Below are 20,248 nucleotides of genomic sequence, written 5' to 3'. Positions count from 1 at the left end.
TACAGGCATGAGCCACTGAGCCCAGCCAGATCTTTTTTTCTTTTCTTTTCTCTTTTTTTTTTGAGACAAGGTCTTGCTTTGTTATACCCAGGCTGGAGTGCAGTGATGTGATAATGGCTCGCTGCAGCCTCAATCTCCCAGGCTCAAGTGAACCTCCCGCTTCAGCCTCCTGAGTAGCTGGGAGTATAGGCATGCACCACTACACTGGTTACTTTTTTATTTTTTGTAGAGACGGGGGTCTTAGTATTTTGCTCAGGTGGGTCTCAAACTCCTGAGATCAGGCGATCCTCCTGCCTCAGCCTCCCAAAGTGCCCAGCCCTGAACTTAATCTCAATAAGCAGTAAGAAAATACAAGTTTTGAGCAAATGAGGCAATTTAAAAAAATGGTGCTTCTGCATGATTATTCTAAGCACTGATATGTCACAAAGAATGAAAAGAAAGACATCATGATACAAAAGAGGGTCTCCTATGTACTAAGGCCCTTGTGGGAAAATAGGATAGGGAATACAGGCAGTTTCTGTTCTCAGTGAACTTCCAGATGAATATGTGTGTGTGTGGGAAGCTCTGAGACATGGGACAAGTATATTAAAAAATTTACAGTATAATGTGATACACTATAATAAATGCAACAAGGTTCTACTGAAACACAGAAAGGAGTTACTAACTCTGTTTGGGGGAGCTGTGCAAGGTGTCACTGTGGTATTTCAGCTGAATTCAATATGGGTAAGACTTCACCAGGTGTTAGGAGGGAGGAAGGCACCTAAAGCAAAAATAAAGAAATGAAAGAGCAGGATATGTTCAGGGGTCAATGAAGGGGAGTGCAGGAAAGGATGGTTAAGGTAGGTTGGGGCTGGATTATAGTAACAGATCAAAGCACGTTACCCCGTTGAAAGTTTACGTTTTATCCTTTTACGTGACACAGAGACTGGCAGATTTTTAAGTATAGAAATCGCATGATTATAACTGTGCTTTGGCTAATTCTAGTGCCACTCTGTAGGCCAAACTGGACCAAGTGAAAAATTGAAGCTAGAGAAAGGAAAATCAACAATATGTGATGAACAAGTGGATCTGGAAGGAAAGAAGGCAGCAAAAAAATGTAAATAGGCCGGGCAAGGTAGCTCATACCTGTAGTCCTAACACTTTGGGAGGCCAAGGTAGGATTGGTGGAGAACAGGAGTTTGAGACAGCCTGGGCAACATAGTGAGACCCGTCTCTATCCCCCTCCCCACCAAAAAAAAAAGTTTAAAAAAAATTAGCTGGGCATGCTGGCTTGCCCTGTGCTCCTAGCTACTTGGGAGGCTTGAGCCTGGGAGTGCAAGACCCTGTTTCTTTAACAAAAACAAAGAAAACAAGAAAAACTTATGTTTTGGCTAGCTTCATGCCTGTAATCCCAGCACTATGGGAGGCTGAGGCAGGAGGGTCACTTAAGCTCAGGAGTTTGAGACCAGCCTGGGCAACATGGCGAAAGCCCGTCTCTACTAAAAATACAAAAATTAGCTGGACATGCAGTCCCAGCTAGTCAGGAGGGTGAGGTGGGAGGATATTTTGAGCCGGAGGGTGGGGGATGGAGGTTGCAGTAAGCCGAGATGGGCCACTGCACTCCAGCCTGGGCGACAGAGCCAGACCCTGTCTCAAAAACAAACAAATAAAATTTATGTTTTATAGCTGGTGGACAAGAAGACTGGTAATATCAAAGACCAAAAATTGAGAAGTCAAGATAAGTAGCTTAGTTTTAGATTGATTGGCAATACTGTATACACACAAATGGAAATGTCCACTGGGCAGGTAGAAATTAGGTGCTAAAGGAAATGAGGAAAAGAGGTCAGGAATAAAGACACAGATCTGGGAGTTGTTTGAATAAACAGGAAATAGAGTGAGTAAGTGTTCTTTTTCAAAATAGTAAATGCTGAGAATTGAACCATACATAGAAATTGAAGGAAGAAAAAGGTAACGTGATTCTGAAGGATAAAAAGTCCTGAAGAAAATGTCATTATATTTACTAAGAAATTATTGGTGACCTTTAGTATACATATACATATAGAGAGAGAGAGATCGTGCAGTGGCACGATCTCAGCTCACTGCGACCTTTGCCTCCCAGGTTCAAGCGATTCTTGTGCCTCAGCCTCCCGAGTAGCTGAGATTACAGGTATGTGCCACTATGCCCTACTAATGTTTGTATTTTTTGTAGAGATGGGGATTCGCCATGTTGGCCAGGCTGGTCTTGAACTCCTGAGCTCAAGTGATTGGCCTGCCTCGGTCTTCCAAAGTGCTGGGATTACAGGTGTGAGCCACTGCACCCAGCCCTTCAGTATACTTTCAGTAGAGCTAATGACAAGAAAGGGGAATGAAAGTCAAATTATCAGGAGAAATAATAAAGAGAAAATAAGAATCTAAATGTCATAAACAAGACTGGATTAAAAAAGAAAAAAGGCCAGGTGTGATGGCTCATGCCTGAAGTCCCAGCACTTTGGGAGGCCGAGGCAGGTGGATCATGAGGTCGGGAATTTGAACCAGTCTGGCCAACACAGTGAAACCCTGTCTCTACTAAAAATACAAAAAATTAGCTGGGTGTGGTGGCATGTGCTTGTAGTCCCAGCCACTTGGGAGGTTGAGGTGGGAGAATCACTTGAACTCAGGAGGTGGAGGTTGCAACAGTGAGCCGAGACCACGCCATTGCACTCCAGCTTGGGTGGCAGAGTGAGACTCTGTCTCAAAAAAAAAAAAAAAAAAAATTGAAAGCTGGATGTGGTGGAACACACCTGTAGTCCCCCACTTTGGGAGGCCGAGGCGAGAGGATCACTTGAGCTCAGGAGTTTGAGACCAGCCTGGGCAACGTGGTGAAACTCCGTCTCCACAAAAAAAATACAAAAAATCAGCCAGGTGTGGTGGTGCACACCAGTAGTCCCAGCTACTCTGGAAGCTGAGGTGGGAGGATCACTTGAGCCTGGGAGGTTGAGGCTGTAGTGAGCCGTGACTGTGACCCTCCACTCCAGCCTGAGCAATGGAGTAAGACCCTGACTCAAAAAAAAAAAAAAAAAAGTAGTCTATTAATATACTTTTCTATATAAAAGCATTAAACCAAGAAGGATGGAAGAATATAAACCCATTTTATGATAGTGGAGTGGGGATGAGAAGATATGCCATTGGGGATGGTGGTCAAAGGGGATTTAATCTAATCTATGATGTTTCCATTTTTTACATATATCTGGAAATAAATATAATTGATGATGATTTTTAATTCTGGGCATTGGTCTGTAATTGTCAACATGGTGATGTGATTGAGAAAAAGAGGTCAACTGACAAAGAGAATGTGAAATTGTTTATACAGCATGCTCCTATCAGAGTATAGCTTCCTTGGTCTTCAAAGGGGTATACATCTGTGGATAACACTCTCACAGAGGCAGAAATCTAATTCACTTTACCATTGTGGGAGGGGGCTGGAAGAATAGACCACTCTCTCTGCTCTTTCTGCCATCTGACCATTCTGGGGACATTCTGGCTACACTCCTTGCCTATTTACTAGATGCAAGTAAGTGATGCAAAACAACCTCAACAAATTAATGTGTGTTTATTTTAAGACGGGGGAAGCAGAAGTAGTTTCCAAAAGCATTTCTCAGTAGGTCCAGGCTTCAAATCAGAGGTCCATTCCTGCAGTTTGTTATAATATTCTTTGCATTGTTCTCTGTAAATTCACTCCTAACTTTGAGAAGTTTTAGAGAAAAATGAGAATGTCGGTGGTCAAAGAGAAAGTAATATATAACAACTTCTTATTAAAGAATTGAAGCAATGAAAGACAGAAGAGCTAACTAAGGTTCAAAAGGCCTGACATAAAGGGTTTGGGCTTATGAATGGTTATCATTTCAGGGAAATGATATTTGTGACACTGAAACATTCATGACACTAGAAAAATCACTCCCCTTTCCACCATTCTTGTTTCCCCACAACAACTTAAAAGGTTCAAATAATAAATTTATATAAAACACTTATAGTTTATAAAAACGAAAGGCAATCCAAAGAATATATATCCATATGGTCAGGAGCAGTGGCTCACCCCTGTAATCCCAGCACTTTGGGAGGCGGAGGTAGGTGGATCACCTGAGGTCAGGAGCTCGAGACCAGCCTGACCAACATAGAGATACCCAGTCTCTACTAAAAATACAAAATTAGCCAGGCGTGGTGGCACATGCCTGTAATCCCAGCTACTCGGGAAGCTAAGGCAGGAGAATCACTCGAACCCGAGAGGCGGAGGTTGTGGTGAACCGAGATCGCGCCACTGCCCTCCAGCAGCCTGGGCAACAAGAGCGAAATTCCATGAAAAAAAAAAAAATTCCATATATATATGTACGTATGTATATATATATGTATGTATATGTATTCTTTCCACCTACAAATATTACAGTAATCAAAGTTACCGATATAAACAAATAATAGCTAAACTAAAGTGAGTTATTTGCAAAGGACAAGGGAATTCAACTTCAGCTATTAAGAAGTTGCCACAGGCCAGGCACGGTGGCTCACGCCTGTAATCCCAGCACTGTGGGAGGTCAATTTCGGCAGATTACGAGGTCAGGAGATCGAGACTATCCTGGCTAACACGGTGAAACCCCGTCTCTACTAAAAATACAAAAAAATTAGCTGGCCTTAGTGGCGGGTGCCTGTAGTCCCAGCCACTCGGGAGGCTGAGGCAGGAGAATGGCGTGAACCCAGGAGGCACAGTTTGCAGCGAGCCAAGATTGCGCCACTGCACTCCAGCCTGGGCGACTGAGCGAGACTCTGTCTCAAAATAAATAAATAAATAAAATAAATAAATAAATAAAAGAAGTTGTCACCAGTTGGCCCAAGTGACAGAGTGAGACTTCGCCTCAAAAAAAAAAAAAAAAAAAGTTGCCTCAAGTTTAAAAACCCTGAAAGATTAAATGGTATAAATTGAACATACCATTCATATTACAATTAAAATAGTCTTCACTTTGACAGTTCAGACAACACAAACACCCCTGGAATTGAAGCTCCATAAGGGCATTTTTGTTATGTTCAATTCACCACTATATACCAAGGGCCTAGAATAGTACTGGGCATATGAAGACACTCAGTATTTGTTAAATAAATTCAATAAATGTAAATGTTTAATAATTGATTTACTGTAAAATAACATTTTTTTTTAAGACAGGGTCTTGCTCTGTTACCTGGGCTGTAGTACCCAGGGGCACAAACACAGCTCACTACAGCCACGACCCCCAAGGAATCCTTCCACCTCAGCTTCCTGAATATTTGGGACCACAGGCATGTGCCACCAGGCCTGGCCTAATTTTTAACATTTTTGTAAAGACTGAGTCTTGCCATGTTGCCCACACTGGTGTCTAACTCCTGGGCTCAAGCAATCCTCTCATCTCGGCCTCCCAAAGTGCTGGGATTACAGGCATGAGCCACTGTGCCTGGCCTCAATAAAATACGTAACTTAACCTAAAAGCAACAGAACAATATGTAACACACATTTCCTTAGTCTTCACGAAGATAAAACCTGCATTAAAGAAATAAACAAATGAACAGTTATCTGAGCTAAATTCTGTCCCTCAAAAATTGCCACCAAAAACCAGGTTGGGGAGAAGCCAAATTCATGAAAAGAATTCTGGGTCCTAATAGGCTGACATATTTTAGTCTCTTGGCCCTGTTGGTATTCCTCAAGTGAACCATGTTGAGTATCTTTGTGTTCAACTTGCAGTAGGGCCAGCCCAGGTGAAGAAAGCTGTAAACATAAAGTAGATGGGGGAAAAATGGCCAAACCGGTTTACATTAGTCTTAAGTGCCTTCTATTTGGCTAACATAGAGTGTTTTGCTGTTTTATAGAGATGTATGTTTCATTTGCTGTAGCCCTGTGAAGTAGGGTTCTCATTTTATAAATGATAATATACATAGTGTCAGAATCTAAGTTCAAAGTCACATAGCTAGTAAGTGGCAAAATTCGAATTTCATACTTTCTATCTCTGAGCCCAAGCTTTACTCACTATACCCTACTATCTCTTATCATGAAAGATATCACTGACTTAGGACTTAGGGCAGTAGGTTTCTGCCATATCTAAAACATTTAAAAAGCTTTAAAATATAGATGCCCAGGCTCTACCCTACAGAAATTTTTGATCTTATTGGTCTTACGGTCCAGCAACCATGCATATTCTGAAATGCTCCCCAGGTAATTCTAACATGGAAGTAGGTTGCCAACTACTAATCTAGACAATAACGGTCTTTGAAAGTCATGTTAAAAATCTACCTTAAGGTATGTCAAAAGAGTACAAAGATGAGAGTAGTACAAAGATGAGAGTAAGCCAGTGTCATAGTCACCTACTTCAGTAAATGGCAGCCAGAATCTTCACATTTCTGTTAATAAGTTTTAAATGCCTCACTGGCTTTTTTTTTTTTGAGATGGAGTTTCGCTCTGTCACTCAGGCTGGAGTACAATGGTGCGATCTCAGCTCACTGCAACCTCCGTCTCCCAGGTTCAAGCAATTCTCATGCCTCAGCCTCCCGAGAGTTGGAACTACAGGCCCACGCCACTACGCCTGCCTAATTTTTGTATTTTTTTTTTTTTTTTTTTTTTTAGTAGAGACAGGGTTTCCCCATGTTGGCTAGGCTGGTCTCAAAGGCCTGAGCTCTAGTGATCTGCCTGCCTTGGCCTCCCAAAGTGCTGGGATTACAAGGGTGAGCCACCGTGCCCAGGCTCACTCTTTGGCTTCTTACTTTTATGGAAATATCCAAAGAGCATATGAAAAGTTAGGTCAGCTTTTGGACATAAGAACTTTTCTAGGCCGGGCACGATGGCTCATGCCTGACAACCCAGCACTTTGGGAGGCTAGGCGGGAGGATCACTTGAGCCTAGGAGTTTGAGACCAGCACAGGCAACATGGCAAAACTCTGGCTCTATAAAAATACAAAAAATTAGCTGGGCATGGTGGTATGTGTTGTGGTCCCAGCTACTAGGGAGGCTGAGGTAGGAGGATGACCTGAGCCCGGGAGGCGGGGGTTGCAGTGAGTTGAGATCATGCCAATGCCACTGCCACTGCCACTGCATTCCAGTCTGGGCAACAGAGACCCTGTCTCAAAAAAAGAAGAAAAAAAGTCACTATGTAAAAATGAAAAGCAGGAGGCCCTCAAAGGAAAAAAATTAACTACAAAATACCCCACATCAGAACAGGGTCTCAACAGAATAGAACTGGCAGTGGCAGGTGGTCTCCTCTGGGCATATTTTAATTTGCCACAATTTGCCAATTTACAATGAAAGGAAAACCTGGTAAATTATCAGACCCCCTAGACAACTGGGGAAACTGACAAATAAGTTTGTGCATTAGTTCATACAACAAATACTTACTGATTACCTACTGAGTACCAGGCTCTGTTCTGGGATTCAAGATAAACAATAGTAAGTTTCTGCTTCCAAGAGCTTATAAACCACACACATATCACACACACATATATATAAAGCAGTCAATACAATTGTCAGAATGTTGACCTGAAACAAGGGCTGGATGAATCACCAGTTATCTCAACTGAAAAAAATCAGTGACATAATTCCTATTAACTGAGATGGCTCAAAATTCTAAGCTCCAAAAAAATGTCTGTCACTCTGGAAGGATATGTACCCTTGGGTCATTTGTGTTCTGGGTGTGGCAGGCCCAAAAGCATTTAACTGGGTATAAACTCAATTAAGGGAGGGCCTTCATTTAACACCTTACAGTTGGAATTTTACTGAGTACAAAGAGTTGGTACCACTTGCTGAAATGGGTGGCAAGTGGTGTCTATTGAGAATTGTAAGCAACCACAAACATCATGAATTAGCTTGTACAACTTGCTATGCCAGGAAGTAAGACTTGGCTCGGGGGAAATGTGGATCTAGAGTCTCCAAAAACTCATGGTAGGACCCACGGACTAGAATTTCAACAGCAGAGGGCGGTGCACCCGACTTCACAAAGAGTTTTACCGACTGGGGCCCCCCAAGAATGGGCAACTGGACTCCTGTACGAGCTGAAACGTCTTCAATGAACTCAACGATCGTCAAGTACACTAAATGTTCAGCGTTGGACTCATTTGGCTGTTTTCCATAACCTCTACTCTGGTCTGACCGTTAAATCTCCCTTGCGGATACTCTGACCTTACAGTTCGGAGGTGGGGACGGGATGGGGCGGGGGGGCGGGGGGTGCGGGCTCAGGGAAAGTGGGAGAATGAAATCAGCCTATCAGGCTTTCCAAAAGAATGCTTATCATTGGTTCTCAGACAGAGACTTAAAATTATCAGGGGGTCATTCCCCTGAAAGATAATCCGGTTCTTGCCAGTGACATCGCTGACAAACACTTCACAAGTTGGGGAGGGGGAAGGGGGTGGGGAAGAGGGTAAGGAAAACTAATTTTGTGGATTAACAGGAGTCCCTCTCAGGTCAAAACGGGGTTCCAAGGAAACCAGACGCCACTCCTTAGCTAAGTTTCACCCAAAGTCTACGACCCAGGCCGCTCGCTCTGTCCTCCCCCAGGTCTAGACTCCAAACTTTTTGCCCCTCTCACGGCCCCCTGGCCGTGGAACTCCTCCCGGCACGCCGGGTTCTGCTCACCAAGAGCCTCGAGGGCGGGCGCGGGCAGGGCCAGAGCGAGGGTCGGCGGCTCCCGGTCCCCCCCACAGCTGCCCGTACCTGTCCAGCATCTGCTGTAGGGCTTGGTCCGGCATCTTCCGCGGAGCCGGCGCACACGGCCTTCCCCAGTGGACCCGCTCAAGGCCAGGCCCAGGGACAATAGCACAGAGAGGCGGCGGAATAGGCCGCAGTCCGGCGGCAGCCGCGAACCCGTCACCCAGCTTCCCGGGGCAGCTCCGCTAGCCTGGCGGCGGCGGTGCAAGGCCTGCGGGAGTCCGGCGGAGGCGGCGGAGAGCGAGGAGGAGGAGCCTGAGGCGGGGAGGCGGCGATCGCGGCCCGGGTTCCTGTCCGTCGGCCCGAGGTTCCGGTCCATGGACCACGGGAGCCGAGTTGCTGCCGGGGAGGAGCTACCTTTGTGAGGTAAGAGTCGCCGCCTCCGTGCGCGCCGGGGTTACGACGCAGGGCGGCCCAGAGCAGCCTGGGAGATGTAGTCTTCGGACCGTCCCCACTAGAGGCTGCACAGCCCGCCCGGACCAACGCCTCCGCGCCTGCCGCCGTCCGGCCGGCGCCCTCCCGTTTCCTTCCTCCAGGGGGAAAAAATGTCTTTCGGGCCGCTTTCCAGGAAGCAGCAGGATGCGCCGCTCCACTGTCGGTAGCAACAAGGTCAGCCCTCCCTGCCTGTTTGTTTTTGCCTCCGCTCTTGCCCTCAGGTGGGACCGAGCCAGGTGAGGGGAGGGGGTTGAAGGGCCATTTCTTATCAGGGTCCCCGGCCCCGGCCGTGGCGTCGGGGCGGTCAGTGGCGGCAGTGGGGGTGGCAGAAACTCCTTCCGAAGCCCCCGGCGCTGGAGCCAGCCTCTCCTGCGGCAGAGCCCATTTTGGGGGAATTACACCACCTCCGCGAGGGGTCGGCTGGTTTGGTGCGTGAGGTTCTTCTTGAGGGGGCGGGCAAATAGGGACTGCCTGGACCAGACAGCTTCCACCCGAGTCTCTCAGTGTGTGTTTGGGGCTGGGGAGTGGGGGGAAGGAAAGATGATTCTCTCCCTCTCCAGGAACCTTCTCAAATGTGCCTGGGCTTTCCAGGGCTCGCCGACAGTCTCCAAATGGAACACGTTGGTGAATAAACAGCTCTTGCTTACTCAGCTGTGGGTTGTCAGGGATGTTTGTTTCTCTCTCTGCTGCTGGTCACTGTTAACCGTTTCTAGTCGCGTTGACACCTTCAAGCAGGTGGATTGGGAGTGGCGGGGGTGGGGAATCAAAAAGGAGAAATCATCAGTCACTCCTTGGGTCAGCTTCTGACGTTCGAGGGATAGCTTTGGCGGGAGGAAAGAGCTGTCGGCTCAAATGAATGCGTTTTTTGGACGACTTGTGGCGTTTTCTCTAGGGCTGTGATTGGTAGGACGCTGGTAGTTTTCCCTTGATTATGTCTAATATCTGCTACAAGGTGTTTGATTTTTTAAAAAATGAAAATGTGTTTTTAAAGCTCTTTTTATATGTAGAATTTTACAATCAACTTTTCATTATCTGTTCAAAATTTGCGAAGTATATTTGAACTAGAGTGTTCATTGCTGGGAAAAAACAACAAACCCAAAAAATGTGACCAGAAGCTTACTTGGCCTCCAATTTTTGAAATATGTTTTTGAGAAACAGCACCCCCCCCCACCACACACATACACACACACTCCTCCTAGGGAAAGAAAATGAGTATTTAGTTTAATCGGGGTGTCTAATATTTTATATATATTTGTATTATATATAATATATTATATATATAATATATAATATATTATATATATTATATATAATATATATTATATATAATATATATATTATATAATATATAATATGTTATATAATATATATTATATATTATATATATTATATATATATTATATATTATATATATATATTATATATTATATATATTATAATATATATTATATATATATAATATATAATATATATAATATAAATAATATATTTATTATATAAATAATATATAAATAATATAAATAATATATGTAATATAAATAATATAAATAATATATGTAATATAAATAATATAAATAATATATATAACATATAATAATATATATTATATATAACATATATAATATATAATATATTATATATTACATATATTATATATAATATATTATATAATATATTATATATATTATATATAATATATATAATATATTATATATAATATATCATATATAATATATTATATATAATATATATAATATATTATATATGATATATTATATATATTATATATATAATATATTATATATAATATATATAATATATTATATATATTATATATATAATATATTATATATAATATATTATATAATATATTATATATATTATATATAATATATATTATATATAATATATTATATATATTATATATATTATATTATATATATTATATATATAATATATTATATATAATATATTATATATATTATATATAATATATTATATATAATATATTATATATAATATATTATATATAATATATTATATATATTATATATAATATATTATATATAATATATATAATACATTTATAGTATATAATACATATATACATTTATAATATATAATACATATATATATATATTTTTTTTGGTAGAGACGCGGTCTCGCCATGTTGCCCAGGCTGGTCTTGCAACTCCTGGGCTCAAGCGAGCCACCCTCATTGGTCTCCCAAAGTGTTGGGATTACAGGTGTGAGTCACCGCATGTGACCAGTGTCTAATATTTTATTTAATTAATTCATTTATTAATTCATTTATTTTGAGAGATGGAGTCTTGCTCTGTTGCCCAGGCTGGAGTGCAGTGGCGCTGTCTTGACTCACTGCAAGCTCCACTTCCTGAGTTCAAGTGATCCTTCTAGCCTCAGCTTCCCAAGTATCTGGGACTACAGGTGTGTGCCACCACACCCAGCTAATTTTTGTGTTTTTTAGTAGAGATGGGGTTTCACTATATGTTGACCAGGCTGGTCTCGAACTTCTGACCTCAGGCGATCAGCCCGTCTCGGCCTCCCAAAGTGCTGGGATTACAGGGGCGAGCCACCGCGCCTGGTCTATTTTATTTTTTTGAGACGGAGTCTCGCTGTGTTGCTCAGGATGGAGTGCAGTGGCACTATCTTGGCTCACTGCAGTCACCTCCTCCGGGCTCAGGTGATTATCGTGCCTCAGCCTCCGGAGTAGCTGGGATTACAGGCTCGCACCACCATGCCTGGCTAACTTTTGTATTTTTGGCAGAGGCAGGGTCTCACCATGTTGACCAGGCTGATCTTGAACTGATCTCAGGTGATCTGCCTGCCTCGGCCTCCCATAGGGCTGGGATCATAGATGTGAGCCACCGTGCACAGCCCGGTGTCTTAACATTTTAAATTATTATTTTTTGCTCCTTGTGCTGTGTCAGTCTAACCTTATTGTGTACTTATTTCTTAAGCAGTTGTCAGCCATGGGAGTTGGATATATACTTCCTGCTTAAAAACAGAATTTTATCCCAGCATATGGATTAAGTACACTAGTACAAACTCCAAGATTCTAAGATCTTAACCAATGTTAGAATGTCTGTTTCAACTGAAATTGGAAAATATGATACCTTTTGTTGATAGCAAAGACATGTGCACGTTGACCTTATACCAACAAATGGATTTTATGTTTGCATTTTTATGAAAAGTCAGCTTTCTGGCTGTGTCAAAAACCTTTTAAAGTAGAAAAAAATCCTGTTACTGGTCTAAAGAGTGATTAGCATGTGACCCAGTAATTCCACTTCTAGGTATTTTCAAGAGAAATGAAAACATGTCTACACAAAATCTTGTTTGTGAATGTTTATAGCAGCATTATTCTGGTTTTTTTTTTTTTTTTGAGACAGGGTCTCGCTTTGTCATCCAGGCTGGAGTGCAGTGGCGCCAGCTCACTGCATCCTCAGCCTCAGGGGCTCAAGCACTCCCCCTGCCTCAGCCCCCCAAGTAGCTAGGACTACAGGGGCGCGCCACCATGTCTGGCTTAAAAAAATTTTTTTTGTAGAGATGGTGTTTTGCCATGTTGCCCAGGCTGGTTTCGAACTCATGAGCACAAATGATCCTCCCACCTCAGCCTCCCAAAATGCTAGGATTACAGGCATGAGCCACAGCACCTGGCCTACAGCATTATTCTTGATAGCCAAAAAGTGGAAACCCAAATATCCACCAGTTGATGAATGGATAAACCACATGTGGTGTATCATACAATAGAATATTATTAGGAGAAAACAAGGAATAAAGTTATGATACATGCTATAACATGAAAGAACCTTGAAAACATTACACCAAGTGAGAGGAGCCAGTCACAAAGACCACATATTGTATGATTCTGTTTGCATGAAAAGTCAAGAATAGGCAACTCCATAGAGACGGAAAGTAGACTAGTGATTGCATAGGGCTGAAGGAGTTGGGGAGAAATGGGGAGTGACTGCTAATGAGTATGAGGTTCCTTATTAGAGGGATGAAAGTATTCTAGAATTAGATAATGGTTCTGGTTATATAATTTTGTGAATTATATCACAAATAAGATAAAATTAGATTATGGTAATAGTGGCAAAACTGTAAATATACTCAAAAACCCATTGTACACTTAAAAGGGGTGAATTTTAATGTTACGTAAATTACATCTCAATAAAGCTTTTAAAAGAGTAATTAGCTCCACAGAAAATGTTCATAAGGGTATCTAAAAAGAAGCGTATAAACAGATAACTGATAATTCTTTATTACCAACTTTGTTTCTTATTAGTATGGGCAAAAATAGTGATTGATAAAACTCAGAAAATAAATTAATCCTAACATTTGAAATGGGTGACACATATTGTGTGAATTTCAATATTGTTTGTCAGCTTTGTTTTTTGTGGTCTTACATTTTCCAATAAGACTCAGAATAATTGGAATTACAATATATTCTCTGATTTTGAAGGAAAAAAGTCTAGATTATTAAGACCTTAATCTGACCAAAACCACATTGAAATGCACTCCTGCATTTATATGTAGGATTGAAAATCTATGATAGTGGCGCATACCTGTAGTCCCAGCTACTCAGGAGGCTGAGATAGGAGAATTGCTTGAACCTGGGAGGCGGAGGTTGCAATGAGCCGAGATCGCACCACTGCACTCCAGCCTGGCAACAGAGTGAGACTCCGTCTCAAAAAAAAAAAAAGTCTATGATAAATGATATTCAGCCAAGAGAGTAACCAGCATGACTATAGACAAAAACAGCTTTTTCCTCAGAGATATATTTTGAAATAGAAATTAACCTACAGAAAATATTTAAAGATTCTCCCAAGTTCAGAGGACAAGAACAAAGCTTGACGATGTAGAGTTCTAAAGAGTTGGGATTATAGGCGCACACCACTATTTTAATAATTCTGTAATGGATTTAGAGATAACTGAGTATGAGCTGCTCTAAATATGTCAGAAAATTTAAAATAATATACCACTCTAATGTTCTTCCATCATACTTGTTTTGAACTGTCTACCATAAAGGGGCCTGGAGTATTCCTTACAGAAATGGTATAATATTTTTAGGTGCCTTCTAAGGAGAACTGTCAATTGCCAAATTTGGTGATAAACTGCAGGCTGAGTCCTCATTCCAAGCTACAGAAAGTTTTTTTTTCATTAATTCCTTCAGCAGGTGTTTCCAGAAAATATATGCATAGGTATGCTAGTAGCAAATTATAACTATACCTATGTTTTTGTTTTTTTTTTAGATAGAGTCTTGCTCTGCTGCCCAGGCTGGAGTGCAGTGGTGCCATCTCAGCTCACTGCAACCTCCCACTCCCAGGTTCAAGAGATTCTCATGCCTCAGCCACCTGAGTAGGTGGGATCACAGGCATGCATCACCACGCCCAGCTAATTTTTGTATTTTTAGTAGAGATGAGGTTTCTCCATGTTGCCCAGGCTGGTCTTGAACTCCTGACCTCAAGTGATCCACTTGCCTTGGCCTCCCAAAGTGCTGAGATTGCAGGCATGAGCCACTGTGCCTGGCCTATAGCTACCCTTCAGAGGCATACAATCTACATACCTAAATATGTTTGTATTTAGAAAAATAAAAGCAGGCTGGGTGTGGTAGCTCACGCCTGTAATCCCAGCACTTTGGGAGGCCGAGGTGGGCAGATCACAAGATCAGGAGATCGAAACCATCCTGGCTAACACAGTGAAACCCTGTCTCTACTAAAAATACAAAAAATTAGCCGGGCATGGTGGCGGGCGCCTGTAGTCCCAGCTACTCGGGAGGCCAAGGCTGGAGAATGGCGTGAATCCATGAGGCGGAGCTTGCAGTGAGCCGAGATTGTACCACTGCACTCCAGCCTGGGGACAGACTCCCTCTCAAAAAAAAAAAAAAAGAAAAAAGCAAATAAAACAGAGTATAATAATGAAATATTGTATAATGATAACATGATAGCATTTGAGGAAGTGTCAAATAAACAGCATAGAAATTTAGAGTGATGTAGAAGTTCCACTGGAAACTGTTGTGGACTGGTGTGTTAAAGAGAGCTTTGTAAAACCAATTTAGGCTCTACTTTGTAGCAAGAGGAGTAATTAATGTAGGTGAAGAGGTAAAGAAGGATCTTGGGTCTGGGTAAGAATGAAAGGATGTAAAGAAAGAAGTTATCCTTTATAACTTGAACTATAGATCTGTTATGTAAGTGGAAAATATGAAGGGCTGGTGCTGTGGTTTGAATGTGTCCCCCAATGTTCATATGTTAGAAACTTAAATTCTGGCTGAGCACGGTGGCTCATGCCTGTAATCCCAGCACTTTGGGATGCCGAGGCGGGCAAATCACTTGAGGTCAGGAGTTCGAGACCAGCCTGGCCAACATGGTGAAACCCCATCTCTACTAAAAATACAAAAATTAGCCAGGCATGGTGGTGTGTGCCTATAATCCCAGCTACTCGGGAGGCTGAGGCAGGAGAATCACTTGAACCCAGGAGGCGGAGGTTGCAGTGAGCTGAGATTGTGCTGCTACACTCCAGCCTGGGCAACTGAGTGACACTGTGTCTCAAAAAATAAAAATAAAAAAGAAAGCAAGCAAGCAAGAAAGAAACTTTAATGCAGCAGTCTTGAGAGATGGGATTATTAAGAGGTGATGAGGTTGTGAGGGCTCTGCCCTCATGAATGGATTAATATAGTTATCAAGGGAATGAGTTCATTATCTTGAGAGCAGGTTTGTTATAAAAGTGAGTTTGGTCTTCTCTTGCTCTCTGTCTTGCACTTTCACCATGTGATTCCTTCTGCCATATTATGGTGCAGCAGGAAGGCTCTTACCAGTTTATGCCCCTTGATCTTGGACTTCCCAGCCTCCAGAACTGTGAACCAAGTAAATTTCTTTTCTTTATAAATTACCTATTCTCAGGTGTTCTGTTATAGAAGCATAAAATGGACGAAGACAACTGGTTAAATCGGGAGAATAGTTAAAAAACCTTGAATCTATTAATTCATTTAAAAAATATTGGTTGTATGTGACAGGCGCTAAGCTAGGGACTGAAGATACAATGATGAGCAAAAACAAGCACAGTTTTTACCTTGTTTGTGGGGTTTATAGTTTATTATGAGAAGGATTATCACATAAATAAATGTATCAAATTGCAAATGTGGTGCATAGTGTTGTGAGAGATTATAACTAGGATTTGACTTAGACCAGGAGGTCATGGAAAGTTTCTCTGAGGTAGTGTCTGTTATACCGAGGCCCCAAGAAAAGCAGGCATTAACTAGATAAAGGGAAGAGGGAAGAACATTCCAGGCCAAAGAACAGTGTGTACAAATGCCTTGTGAAGGAAATGATGAATAGAAGAAACTGAAACAAAAAGGAGATCTTGAGGCAAGAGAAAACCAAAAATATCAGTGAGTGAAAGGCTATGAAACAAAGAGCTTTGTAGGCCAGTTTAAGGAATTTTGCCCTACCCTAGGAGAGGAGGAAGCTGCTTGTGGGAGGGTTTAGGCATAAGAAATAGACCCCATTCTGGCCGGGCGTGGTGGCTCATGCGTGTAATCCCAGCACTTTGGGAGGCTGAGGAGGGCAGATGACGAGGTCAAGAGATGGAGACCATCCTGGCCAAAATGGTGAAACTCTGTCTCTACTAAAAATACAAAAATTAGCTGGGTGTGGTGGTGTGCGCCTGTAGTCCCAGCTAGTCAAGAGGCTAAGGCAGGAGAATTGCTTGAACCCTGGAGGCGGAGGTTGCAGTGAGCCGAGATTGCACCACTGCACTCCAGCCTGGTGACAGAGTGAGACTCTGTCTCAGGAAAAAAAAAAAAAGAGATCCCATTCTGGGCCGGGCACAGTGGCTCACACCTGTAATCCCAGCACTTGGGAGGCTGAGGCAGGTGGATCACCTGAGGTCAGGAGTTCGCGACCACCCTGGACAACATGGTGAAACCCCGTCTCTACTAAAAATACAAAAAAATAGCCAGGTGTGGTGGCGAGGACCTGTAATCCCAGCTACTCGGGAGGCTGAGGCAGGAGAATTGCTTGAACTGGGGAGGCGGAGGTTGCAGTGCGCGGAGATCATGCCACTGCACTCCAGCCTGGGCCACAGAGTGAGACCTTGTCTCAAAAAAAAAAAAAAAAGAAAGAAAAAGAAAATAGAAATAGACCCCATTCTGTAGGAACTGGGAAGTTAACTTGTAGTGGTTCCTAAACCTGCTATGAGTCAGAGAACTGCCCTGGAAATTTTGATCTGTGTGCCCTGCAGTGGTGCCTAATTAGCTGTCTTTTTAACAAGTTCTCTAAGTGATTATTAATGTTAGAGAATCTCTGCAAAGATAACATAGGTTTGAGTCTTAACATTGATACTCAGAAGCTTGGCGATTTGATTTGGGCAGGTTACAGAATCTCTTTTAGTCAGATTCTTCATCTCCAGCGGAAGGGGGGAGAATTATAGATCCTCCCTTTTTGAATTCCTGGGAGGAATAAATGAGAAAATTCATTTAAATTGTTCAGTACAAGGCCAGACATGTGGTTAAGGGCTCTTAATAATTATTACTGAAAGTTCTTCAGTAAAGGTGAGGGTGATTTAGGGGATTTTTATTTTTATTTTTATTTTTGAGAGAGTCTCACTGTCACCCAGGCTGGAGTGCAGTGGTGAAATCATGGCTCACTGTGGCCTTGCCTACCGGGCTCAGGTGATCCTCCCACCTCAGCCTCCTGAGTAGCTAGGACTACAGGCACACGCCACCATGCCCAGATAATATTTTGTATTTTTTGTAGAGACAGGGTTTCGCCATGTTGCCCAAACTGTCCTCAAATTCCTCAGCTGAAGTGATCCACCTGCCTTGGCCTCCCAAAGTTCTGGGATTACAGGCATGAACCACTGTGCCTGGCTGATTTAGGGGATTAATCTTGGAGTGGTATGTATGGTAGGTTGGAAACAGAAATAAGTTAAGCCTCGGCTAGGTCTCAGTAACTTGACCATGGTCTGTAAGCATTTTCAGAAGTTTGCTTTAACACGGCTATTAGTTTTTGATGATCCTTATATAGGTTAAGTAGTTGAAGTAGATAATGTCCCTGTTGCTCTCTAAAGGACATTAAGAGGAGACTTTGGTCCCCAGAATATGTTTTACTGGTTTAACATCTACGGTATTATGTTTTTTTCTTTCTTTTTTTTTTGAGATGGGATCTTGCTCTGTCACCCAGGCTGGAGTACAGTGGTGCAGTCTTGGCTCACTGCAATGTCCATCTCCCTGTTCAAGCAATTCTCCTGCTTCAGCCTCCTGAGTTTGGGATTACAGGCATGCGCCACCACACCTGGCTAATTTTTGTATTTTTAGTAGAGATGGGGTTTTACCATGTTGGTCAGGCTGGTCTCAAACTCCTGACCTAGTGATCCACCTGCCTTGGCCTCCCAGAGTGCTGGGATTACAGGCGTGAGCCACTGCACCTGGCCTACAGTGTTACTTTGATTTGACTTTATTTTCTTAATTCTAGAGAGAGGCTTCACTTGCTACTTATAGAGGACTGTTTGAAACCTATCTTCATTTGCTACCCAGAGAATAGAATCTTATCTGCATATATTCACTGTAATGGGGTAGATATTTACAAAATTTCATAAATCAATATCATCTGTCAATTTTGCTTTCTCCTTATAAATATGGTGGGAGACCCATTACTTTTCATTATCCTTGCTTACATTCCTCTCTTTGGCTTATGTATCCCTGGGCCATGCAATGGTCGAGGGCAGAGAAACTTTCTGTAGCTTGTTCCTGAAGTATCAATTTTATAAGAAAATGTATATGTAAAGAATTATTTTGCTTTTTAAACAAGCATGGATTTCATAGAGCAGCAGTTCTCAAAGTATGGCCTTGCAGACCCCAGGGTTCTCTGAGACCCTTTCCACGGAACATGTGAAGTCAAGACTATTTCATAATAGTAGTAAAACATTATTTGCATTTTTCACTGCGTTAGCATTTACACTGATGGCACCGGCAACAGTAGATAAAACTCTGCACCTTAGCACCATTCAAGACATTGGAACCAATAGTAGTAATGATCATAGTTTTCATTACCATGTGCATGCAAAAAGAAAACAAAACAAAACTAGTTTCACTTAATGTCCATGATTAAACAGTAGAAGATACTCATTTTATTAACCTTGACTCTTAGATACACATATTTTTAATAATCTATATGATAAAGTGGGCAGTATGCATACTTCTGTATCCAAAGTATGATAGTAGATACAATTAAGATGCAAACTGAACTGGTTGCTTTTTTGTGGCACACTATTTTTACCTGAAAGAGAGACTGACAATCAAAATTCAAAATATTTGTGCTGCGAAGGATACCATCGTAGTGAAACAACAACCCACAGAAAGGGAGAAAATGTTTAGAAATCCTGTATCTGAAAAGGGACTTATATTTAGAATATATAAAAATTTATTACAACTGAACAATTTTAAAAAGGCCAGCGTGGTGGCTCACGCCTGTAGTCCCTGCACTTTGGGAGGCAAGATGGGAGAATCAGTTGAGGCAAGGAGTTCAAAACCAGCCTGGGCAACATAGAGAGATTGTGTCTCTACCAACCCCTCCTGCACCCCCGCCCAAAAACCAAACCCAAAAAAAGCCCAATTTAAAAACAGACAAAGGACCTAAAAAGACATTTCTTCCCCAAAAAATTATTTGAAGAAATGTCTTTTAAGGTCCTTTGTCCGTCTTTAAATTGGGGAAAAAGAAATTGGAAAAGACATTTCTCCAAAGATAAGCAAATAGTAAGCACATGAAAAGATGCTCACCATCGCCGGGCGTGGTGGTTCATGCCTGTAATCCCAGCACTTTGGGAGGCTGAGGCAGGTGGATCACCTGAGATCAGGAGTTCGAGACCAGTCTGACCAACATGGTGAAACCCTGTCTCTACTAATAATGCAAAAATTAGCCGGGCGTGGTGGCACACACCTGTAATCCCAGCTACTCAGGAGGCTGAGGCAGGAGAATTGCTTGAACCCAGGAGGCAGGGGTTACAGTGAGCTGAAATCCCGCCACTGTACTCCAGCCTGGGCGACGAGAGCAAAACTCCGTCTCCAAAAAAAAAAAAAGAATAGATGCTCACCGTCTATTAGCTTGTATGTATATAGATCAGGGATTTATTTAT

General features: G+C 42.1%; 2 protein-coding genes across 12 annotated transcripts in view; one reads left to right on the top strand and one right to left on the bottom strand.

The window, feature by feature from the left end:
• The window catches only part of MARCHF5 (membrane associated ring-CH-type finger 5), a 60,708-nt gene extending 51,637 nt beyond the window's left edge, over positions 1 to 9,071 (bottom strand). The window contains exon 1 of the mRNA XM_001145688.8: positions 8,672 to 9,071. Coding sequence (XP_001145688.1) covers positions 8,672 to 8,706 — 35 coding nt within the window. The 5' untranslated portion in view covers positions 8,707 to 9,071. The remainder of the gene's footprint in view (positions 1 to 8,671) is intronic.
• Positions 9,072 to 9,081: 10 nt separating this feature from the next.
• CPEB3 (cytoplasmic polyadenylation element binding protein 3) overlaps positions 9,082 to 20,248 on the top strand; it is a 242,765-nt gene continuing 231,598 nt past the window's right edge. For 6 of the 11 annotated variants that reach the window (XM_016918865.4, XM_016918863.4, XM_016918857.4 and 3 more), the window contains exon 1: positions 9,135 to 9,274. The gene's annotated coding sequence lies outside the window, so the exon portion shown is untranslated. Of the gene's footprint in view, positions 9,337 to 20,248 lie in introns of all 11 variants that reach the window. The other 5 variants (XM_016918864.4, XM_016918862.4, XM_054660352.2 and 2 more) reach the window with 3 other exon arrangements.

Source organism: Pan troglodytes, chromosome 8 (genome assembly GCF_028858775.2).
Source record: "Pan troglodytes isolate AG18354 chromosome 8, NHGRI_mPanTro3-v2.0_pri, whole genome shotgun sequence".
Lineage (NCBI taxonomy): Eukaryota > Metazoa > Chordata > Mammalia > Primates > Hominidae > Pan > Pan troglodytes.
The sequence above is the reverse complement of the archived record's forward strand: the minus strand, read 5'-3'. Positions and strand labels throughout refer to the sequence as shown.